We start from the raw sequence: 9,725 nt of genomic DNA, 5'->3' as shown, positions 1-9,725 counted from the left end.
ATATACATATATATATATATATATATATATACATATATATATATATATTATATATATATATATATATATATATATAAAAAATTATTTTAAAATATTAAAATTATATTCATTAAAAGTAATATATAAATATGATTAACTGTAAATCAGGGTTATTATAGTTAAATAAAAATTAAACTAAAAATAAAACCATGAAAAAAATACTTTCATAACTAAAACTAAATAAAAATCAAAATTAATGTGAACTACAGACATAAAAAATGACAAAACACAACAAAAGTACTAAAACCCTAAGTAAAATGAAACTGTTAAATATAAAAATAAAAATTCTGAATATTTCAGATTAAAAATATTAATAAAAACTATTATAGTAGGAGTGTCTCAATGATACTACAATTGAGGAAGGTTGTGAAAACATGGACCCCCTTCTTGTTCACTTTTTTTTTTAAACCTGGCAACCCGTTTTAGGTCACGCGATATTCGGCGAGATGTGAAAGTTCAGCCACTCCACGAGGGTGTATGCATGGTCCAGGGGAAGTAAATAACTCGTTGCGGTGAAGATAGATTATACTGCTGTCATAAATACATGCAAAATTAGTTTTCTAAATTAATTTAACTTATTGTAGAAAATGTCCGTTAACGTAAAAGCAGTCGAGTCGGTTTTGTTCAAAAGACATTGCTGAGATCCTCGCTGAAGAGTGCGGTGACATGCTGAGGTGCTGTCGGATCATTCATATTTTATCAACTCACACATTTATTCCAGCTCTCAGAAACAAAGGTGAGTTTCTTAACAGTGCGTTCTGCTGCAAAGTAACTGTTTCAACGCTAACTGAAACGCTTTCAGGGTGGCCAGATCCTAAATTAAAATTCCGTGGATTTTGCATGTCCAGCAAGATGACTGAGGATTCATCAGACGCCCGAATCAAAGCGTTGAAGAGACCAGCAGATGATACACACACTGAAACTGAATGTGAAGACAAGAAGCTTAAAACAGACCAGGATGAAAGGAAATACCCCAAGAAAAAGGTGGCCCTGCTGATGGCGTATTCAGGCAAAGGGTATTATGGGATGCAGGTGAGTTCTGATGATGCAGCATAGTGATTTCTATATTGCTGTGCTGTCCAAGCTTTAATACTTGTCCTGTGCATCCAGAGAAATGCAAAGAACTCTCAGTTCAGAACCATTGAGGATGAACTGGTCACTGCTCTTGTGAGAGCTGGATGTATTCCAGAGGGCCATGGAGATGACATGAAGAAGATGTCTTTCCAGCGGTGTGCACGAACAGATAAGGTGAATATTTGAATTACTTATGTGTTTTATAATAAAATATTGTATTGTATTATAGTGAGGGCTATTATAGGTAACAAACCTAAAATTAAACCATAAAACATTAAAACCAATGACTTGAAGTAAAGTAATAAAATATTAATTATATATATATATATATATATATAGATATATATAATATATATATATCTATTATATATATACATACATACATACATACATACATATATACATATATATATATATATATATATATATATATCATATATAAATACACATTAAATTATAAACTGTCTTTCCCTATTCTTCCTGGCTAGAAGAACACAATTAATGACATAATCCAAAAAAAAAAAAAAAGAGTAAGCACATCAAAAGTAAATATATTATTAAAAATATATTATTACATGTAAATTTAAAACACACACACACAGAGATATATATATATATATATAGTATATGTGTGTGTATATATATATATATATATATATATATATATATATATATATATATGTATGTATGTATGTATATATATATATATATCATTAATATATATATATATATATATATATATAATATATATATATATATATATATATATATATATATATATATATATATATATATAATTATATATATAATATATATATTATATATATATATATATATATGTATGTGCTGTCAAATGATTAATTTCCATAATTTCATGATTCATCCATAATAAAATAAACATTTGTTTACATAATATATGTGCGTATACTTTATATATTTATTATGTATATATAAATACAAGCACATGCATGGATGTATTTAAGAAATATGTTTATATATTAAATATATTTATATATAATATAAAATATAAGAATATGAATTTTCTAAATATATACTGTATGTGTGTGTATTTATATATACATAATATACACAGTACACATACATATACATATTATATAATGTAAACAAAAACTTTTATTTTGGATGCGATCAATCGTTTGACAGCACTAATAGTGTATGTGCGTGTGTGTGTGTATATATATATATATATATATATATATATATATATATATATATATATATATATATATAATATATATAATAACGTTTTATTTATTTTTTTTAAGTATAATTGCTCATTTCTTCTCATTGCTTTAACAGGGTGTTTCTGCTGTGGGTCAAGTTGTGTCTCTGAAGGTGTGGATGATTGACAACATCCTGGACAAAATTAATGCACATCTGCCGCCTCACATAAGAATTTTAGGTCTGACCTTATGGTTTATTATTTACATATTGCCTGTTCAATGACAGAAATCAGTGTTATATTTGTATTATTTGTATACTATTATTGAATATATTAATAGTTTGAAACAGCTTTTATTTTAATTTTTTCAGTTTACATTTTAGTTTGTCATTTTTGTGCTTTTTTTTCAAATTTTTTTAACAAAAAATTCTATTTAGCTTTTACTTATGTTTATTTCAATTCTGATTTTAGTCATTTTAATACTACATGTTTTAATTTATTTTGAGTTAGTCGCCATTTCTTTTCTTTTTTTCTCGATTTAGGATTTTTAGTGTAATATTTATATTGCATCTTATTTCAGCTTTATTTCAATGAACAAAACAAGATTTTTAATAGTGTTAGTTAACAACACTGATGGAAATCTGTACATCATTTAAATGTTCTCAAACTTGCAGGTTACAAGAGGGTCACAGGTGGCTTCAATTCCAAAAACAACTGTGATGCCAGAACGTATTCCTACATGCTTCCCACTGTGTCTTTCTCCCCAAAGGACTATAACCAAGAAGACACGTCATTCCGTCTGAGTTCAGAGACCCTTCAGAAGGTCAACCACTTATTTGGCCTGTATAAAGGCACTCACAACTTCCACAACTTCACTTCACAAAAAGGTCCTCGGGACCCCAGCGCCAAGCGTTATATCACCCACATGTCCTGTGGAGAGCCGTTTGTGAGACAGGAAGCTGAGTTTGCCGTCATCACAGTAAGAGGCCAGAGCTTCATGATGCACCAGATCCGGAAGATGATCGGTCTTGTGATCGCTGTGGTCAAAGGATATGTGGATGAAAGAGTGATCGACAGGAGCTGGGGAGAGGACAAAGTTGACGTTCCCAAGGCCCCTGGGCTGGGGTTAGTGCTGGAGAGGGTGCACTTTGACCGATACAACAAACGCTTCGGAGGAGATGGCATCCATGAGACTCTGGAATGGACTGAGGAAGAAGAAGCCATCGCTGCTTTTAAGGACAAGCACATTTATCCCAGTATTGTGGAGACTGAGCTCCATGAGAAGTCCATGGTAAACTGGATGGCTACACTATATATCCATGATTTTGAAGCAACGGCCACAGGAAACCAAGAGCGCAAAGTAGGTATTGTTTTGCTGGTTTGTTTGAAGTAATAACAATTTTATATATATATGTATGTGTGTGTGTATATTTTTTTCCCCTCCATTCTGCCCTTTTGTGGATGGAATGAATATGAATTATAGACACTATATTTAATGTTTATCCAAATGCCTTTTTTTTTTCAGGATGATGATGAAGATGGAAACGTATCTGACTGAATCACTCAGAGGAAGTCTTCTTTTTTTCTTTTTTGGTTTAATCTTTTATTTTGGTTTTTACCTGTGCTAACATTAATTTCCAAAGATTCCACTGTGTAATTAAAATTCTGAAATAAAGAAATGATTTTATTAAGGCTTGTTGCAGTTTTCCTTTAAACGGTTTCTTTTCCATTAAACAGTTTTAATGTCTGTTTGCAAAAAAGTGTACAGTTCATTTGTTAGACCATTTATTCTAATAGATTATTACTATTTTATAAATGGGTTATACTTGTGTGTATTATAAATATTAGGTGCATTACAGAGCATTTCTCCAAACAGCTGTCTTAAAAAGTTCTCTCTCTCTCAGTGGAGACACCAGAAAGTTCCGTCTTTTAAATAAACTACAGAATGTGTTCATGACAACTCAATTTAAATCAAACCTGAAATCCAAACTAATAAATATCTGTATGATAAACACAAACAATTCTGATTGGTCCAGTCTGATGAAAGTAACTCGTGTCACGTTGTGAACATGTCTGACACTGCTGGTCTATGGTCTTCTTGAATCACTGCTTTAGACAATAATTCACAATTTAATAATAACATTTGAAAAGTTCAATTGGAAAGGAATTTGAAAATACAGAGTGAAAAGTTATACCAGCTAACCACTAGGGGCGACCTCATCCTTTGACATGAACACACCAACACTTTTTTTTTTTTTAGTGAAGCAATCATGGCGCCGTCCACGGACAGCAACGTGAAAGATGAAAACAGTCAGGTTTCATATAAGAAAGATATAAATACTAAAACAGGTCGTATACTACAAAACAAGAAACATTCTAACGACATATTCGACGTTATTGAATATTTGCAGGTATGTGATTCTTATTTCATAGTGGACTCAACACGTTATATTCTGGTCTGTAACTTTAAGTAACGTTACTCCTGTAATAAAACACATTTGTTCTCACTTGCAGTCCGAAAAGGATAAAGAAATAATTTTCGCCACCAATGCTTGCAAAAGGGTTTTCTGTCAGTTGTTCTACAGAGGAGATCTTTATGTCGGTGATCTGCCTCAGGAAGAGGAGCTCATGAGTGGTAAATTACTTTATCTTCAGATCATTGGATGAACAAAGTTAATGTATTAGACTGGCAACTTATTATCTAATTTATCTGTGTTTTACAAAGATAAGATTCTATGTGGTTATTACATATTGTGTATGCAAAACCAGCTATCATGTTATGAGCTTAAATATACACCGTTTATTGTTCGATTAATAATTTATTTTAATATTGGTGTATTTTTTGATACATTTTTTGTAGTCAAGTCCAATCTAAAAAGTAAACTTGAACGGTAAATTTCCCAGGTGATCGCAGTGCTGAAGAGAAATACCGTATATTCATGAGACACCGTTACAACAACTGTGTGGAGCTTCTGCTGGAGAACATGGGCCATGAAGCTTTCCAAGTGAAGGTGAGGGAAAGAAACATGATGCTTTAGTTTTTATAAACATGGTCTTTTATGTAGTTTACATATGCAACATGATGCTTTAGTTTTTATAAACATGGTCTTTTATGTAGTTTACATATGCATTAGATTGGAATATAAACAATCAGATGTCCAATAACTAACAGACTAGTGTTGTTTTAATATATATATATATATATATATATATATATATACATATATATATATATATATAGATATATATATATATGGATATTATATCTATATGTATGTATATATATATATATATATATATATATATTATATAATATATATATATATATATATATATATATCTTTCATAAATTTTATGTAATTTGTAGTAATTTTAGCACTTCTACTTTCAGTTTTTATTTTAATTTTTGTTTGTATTAGTAATGTTATGTGCATTTTTATACCTATTTATGTACAGTTTTACTTTTATGTCAATGTTTTTATTTTTATATTTTTCAGTTTTAATTTAAATTTTAGTAAATTTGGTTGAGTTATTTTTAAATACACATATATATCTAAAATTAAAATTTAAAAATCATCATTTTTTTTTTTTTTTTTTTTTCAGGTTTTAGTAATTTTGTTATGTGCCTTTTTTAAACACACATACACACATTATATATATATATATATATATATATATATATATATATATATATATATATGAATAGATATATTGTTTTGGTTTTAGGACAACTTTGATGAAAGGTTCTGATCCACTTCTAATGTTGACTGTACTCATTTGTAAGTCGCTTTGAATAAAAGTTTCTGCTAAATAACCAAATGTGTATATATATAGTTTTACTTTTAGTTAACAATAATAGCTGTGTAACAGACTTGGGACACTTCCATATCTTAAAGACTTAAGTGTGTGATTTATGTCCATTATTTTCCAGGAGGCATCCCTCTGTGCGCTGATGAAGTTTGTTGAAGCAGAAGGCAAACACCCTCTCCAGAATCTGGACTTGATTGAGCACTACATCTTTCCCAGGGAGCTCTTACGGGTTGGTTTTCTTTACAACTACATATACTGACGTTTTGCATATGTGAATAAAGCTTATTCCTGTCATGTACACAGACCCTGGTGGAGCATCTTCTCTCAACGGAAGAAGACATGTCACTGCTCATCTCCAGGTTTCAAGAGTTTTTGGAGATGGACGATGTGCGCTACTACGTCATGAGTTCAGTACGAGACAACATTTACAGAGTCATGGGCCGAAACAAAAAGGTGAGTGTGGTTGTGTTTACATTGCCAGTTTTTCTGCATATTTAATCTATATTATCAATTATACAAGCTTGTTTTCTCATTTTTTAGGCTGTGATTCCTGTATATCAAAACAATGTGTACACACTCCTCTCAAACATCAACGTACCCAGCCAGGGATCAAAAATGAAACATTTTCTTGTCAAACAAGCATGTAAGTTTGCTTTATTACCGTGGTATTGTCCCTACAAGGTATTGTCCTTCATAAACACTATTTCTCCCTGTGCTTTATAGACAGACCTGAAGAATGGAAAGCAGGCAAACTGAAGGTACATTGTTTTTGATTATACATTTCTAAAGTTTAAGCTGACATTATAAATACATAATTTTTTCCATATAGGAGCATAAACGAGCTTTTGAGCAAATGTGGCTGCTGTTTCTCAAGTTCAAGGTAAAGCCACCCTCACTATAGCATCACACTATACTCATTGTCTATAAAGACCTTTCCGTAGGTTTTTGAGGTTTTTAACTGGTGTTTGGGCTCCTATAGTTACCTAGCAGCATGTACAAGAAGATCCTGGTGATCCTGCATGAGTCCATAATGCCACAGATGAGTGATCCCACACTTCTGATCGACTTTCTGAGTGCTGCCTATGACATTGGTGAGTCCAGGGTGTACTAAAGAGTTATTATTCATGACATTAAAGTTATACAGTTATATATCTGTAATGCACCTGTTTTTTTAGGTGGGGCAATCAGTTTGCTGGCTCTTAATGGCTTGTTCATCCTCATCCATAAGCATAATTTGTAAGTATTAAACCAGGCAATTTTTCGGATCGACATGAACATTTTAATATTTTTTCCAATCATATTTGTGGGGTTGTTGTGTAGGGATTACCCAGATTTTTATAAGAAGCTGTACAGTCTGCTGGATCCCTCCATCTTCCATGTCAAGTACAGAGCACGTTTCTTCCACCTGGTGAATATCTTCCTCTCTTCAACGTAAGTTTGCTCTCTACACTTTTATTTTGGTTTAAGATCAATATGCGCATGAGTACATAAATGTCGTGTTTTGTTCTTAAATGCAGTGAAATAGTAACCCGTTTGCTCTGACAGACATCTGCCAGCCTATCTTGTGGCAGCGTTTGTGAAGCGTTTCGCTCGCCTGTCTCTCACAGCGCCACCTACAGCTCTCCTCATACTTCTGCCATTCATCTGTAATCTCATTCGCCGGCACCCCTCGTGTAGAGTTCTCATCCACAGACCCAGCGCTGCAGAAGGTATGTCACTGATAGAATGATCAAATTATTATTCATTTAAAATAAACACACATTTATTTATACATGATTATTTTTAATTTAATATTTGTATATTTATTTATATTAATATTTCAAATACACGTTTTATTTATTTGTGAATAAATAGCTATGTGTGTGCATGTGTGTTTTTTGTACTTTGTGTATTTATTATTAATTGTATTATTTTTTTAAATATATGTACTTATTTTGTTTTCATTTACAATATATATTTAAATGTATTTATTATAAATTAGTTATTTAAATATATTTTATTTATTTTTATAAATGACTGATTTCAATATTTTATTTTGTATTATTATTATTATTCTAAAAATGTATTTTATTATTTTTATTTATTATTTGAATCTATACATTATTATTTTGTGTTTATTTGATGTTTTTAAATTTACATATTTATTTTTATTCATTTAAAATATGTACATTTACAAATATATACACTTATTTGTGTATTTATTTATTTATAATTTTTGTTTGTTTATTTTTTTCAAAATATATACATGTCTGTTTATTTATTTAGTTTTTATTCATTTAAAAATATATGCATTTATTTGTGTTAAATTATTTTTTACATTTTTTATTTTGTATCAATTACTATTTATTCTAAAAAATGCATGTATTTAATTTATTATTCATCTTAATTTTTACCAGAATAAGTATATACATATTCTTTCTTATTGATTTAAAATATATACATTTACAAATACATATACATATTTTATTGTGTATTTATTATTTATTTATATTTTTTGTCTTTATTTAAAAATCTGTGCATTTATGTATTTGTTAAATTATTTAAAATATTTTTTAAAACATTTTTGTATTAATTACTGTTTATTAAAAAAAAAAAATGCATTTATTTATTTAATTTATTATTCATTGAATACAGGGACACTTGTCATGTTTCTGTATTTATTATGCAAATTGTTCTTATCAATTTTTTTAATCAGAGCCTTGTGATGACCCGTATGTGATTGAAGAGGAAGATCCAGCTCAGTGTCATGCTCTGGAGAGCAGCCTATGGGAGATCAAGGTAAGACTAAATCCAAGAATCTTCATATTGTTGTTTATTTGGAGCTGTCCTTCCTGACATTGACATTCTGACTGCCTCACTATCAACAAACTCGACAAAGAATTAACCTCTGAATATCTAAAAGGATATTGATGAAAAAAGGCCGATCTCTTAGACTTTGCAGAAGCATTACCACCCTGATGTGGCCAAGGCTGCCATGAAGATCAACGAGCCACTGACTGAACAAGAGGAAGAGATCAGTGAGGTGCTGGAGCTCTCAACATTTGAGGTAGTTAACAACATTTGGGAGTTTTGATCGTTATATTTGCCATGTGTTACAAGTATAAAATTGTTAAATGAATCATTATCCCCTCCACATTTTGTATGGCAGCTAATGGAGCGAGACCTCAAAGCTGAAAGGAAGACGATACCGCTAGAGTTTGACACAGCCACAGAGCTCCTGAAGAGCCCTAGAGAGGTGCTCGGAGTGCACTTTTCTCTGGAGTAACCACTCTTATTTGCAAATACGATCTTTCCAAAATGTATTCTTTGTATTAAAAAAAAAATTGTGCAATCCATTCCCTGGGCTGAAGAAATAAACATTTGCAAAAAATGAGCGTGTGCTGAATATTTTGCGTCCTCTAGTGAGTGTTGATCAGACTGTAAAACAGCAGTACAAAGAAATAATTTAAAGAATACCATGGTACAAAATACAATGTGATTTTATTTGTTTAGTTATTTGTCATGTTTATAGTTTTTAACACACTGATGGCTAATACAATATTACCACAGTTTTATTGTACAGACAATAACTGTAGTTACTATGGTATTTACTATGGTACTTTAGTTTTTTCTATTGTTT

At 30.4% G+C, this 9,725-nt stretch overlaps 2 protein-coding genes across 3 annotated transcripts; both read left to right on the top strand.

Annotated features, from left to right (window-relative positions):
- Nucleotides 1-476: 476 nt before the first annotated feature.
- On the top strand, nt 477-3,983 carry pus1 (pseudouridine synthase 1). Of its 2 annotated transcripts, none has more exons than XM_042747901.1 (6): nt 477-775; nt 842-1,071; nt 1,150-1,287; nt 2,434-2,536; nt 2,971-3,656; nt 3,822-3,983. In XM_042747901.1, exons 1-6 carry the CDS (start codon nt 706-708, stop codon nt 3,852-3,854), a joined length of 1,260 nt encoding a protein of 419 aa, XP_042603835.1. In that variant the 5' UTR covers nt 477-705; the 3' UTR covers nt 3,855-3,983. The 2 variants fall into 2 exon arrangements, with proteins under 2 accessions (XP_042603835.1, XP_042603836.1); XM_042747902.1 differs by having other exon boundaries at nt 478-775; nt 888-1,071.
- Nucleotides 3,984-4,541: 558 nt separating this feature from the next.
- On the top strand, nt 4,542-9,475 carry noc4l (nucleolar complex associated 4 homolog). The gene is made up of 15 exons (XM_042747900.1): nt 4,542-4,707; nt 4,811-4,931; nt 5,201-5,307; nt 6,228-6,335; nt 6,410-6,559; nt 6,647-6,749; nt 6,830-6,864; nt 6,936-6,986; nt 7,086-7,197; nt 7,282-7,342; nt 7,427-7,537; nt 7,652-7,815; nt 8,802-8,884; nt 9,039-9,152; nt 9,255-9,475. Exons 1-15 carry the CDS (start codon nt 4,567-4,569, stop codon nt 9,369-9,371), a joined length of 1,578 nt encoding a protein of 525 aa, XP_042603834.1. The 5' UTR covers nt 4,542-4,566; the 3' UTR covers nt 9,372-9,475.
- Nucleotides 9,476-9,725: the final 250 nt, after the last annotated feature.

The sequence above is a fragment of the Cyprinus carpio genome, chromosome B21 (assembly GCF_018340385.1).
Source record: "Cyprinus carpio isolate SPL01 chromosome B21, ASM1834038v1, whole genome shotgun sequence".
Classification (NCBI taxonomy): domain Eukaryota; kingdom Metazoa; phylum Chordata; class Actinopteri; order Cypriniformes; family Cyprinidae; genus Cyprinus; species Cyprinus carpio.
This window is presented reverse-complemented; position numbering and strand designations above follow the sequence as displayed.

What these genes read in the sequence shown, in the direction of transcription:
- pus1 (XM_042747901.1), top strand. Translation starts at nt 706, where the DNA reads ATGCTGAGGTGCTGTCGGATCATTCATATTTTATCAACTCACACATTT. An exon ending in AAGGGTATTATGGGATGCAG is followed by an intron (nt 1,072 to 1,149) that starts GTGAGTTCTGAT and finishes CTGTGCATCCAG; the next exon opens with AGAAATGCAAAGAACTCTCA. An exon ending in CAGGAAACCAAGAGCGCAAA is followed by an intron (nt 3,657 to 3,821) that starts GTAGGTATTGTT and finishes TTTTTTTTTCAG; the next exon opens with GATGATGATGAAGATGGAAA.
- noc4l (XM_042747900.1), top strand. Translation starts at nt 4,567, where the DNA reads ATGGCGCCGTCCACGGACAGCAACGTGAAAGATGAAAACAGTCAGGTT. An exon ending in TCATGGGCCGAAACAAAAAG is followed by an intron (nt 6,560 to 6,646) that starts GTGAGTGTGGTT and finishes CTCATTTTTTAG; the next exon opens with GCTGTGATTCCTGTATATCA. An exon ending in TGCTGTTTCTCAAGTTCAAG is followed by an intron (nt 6,987 to 7,085) that starts GTAAAGCCACCC and finishes GGGCTCCTATAG; the next exon opens with TTACCTAGCAGCATGTACAA.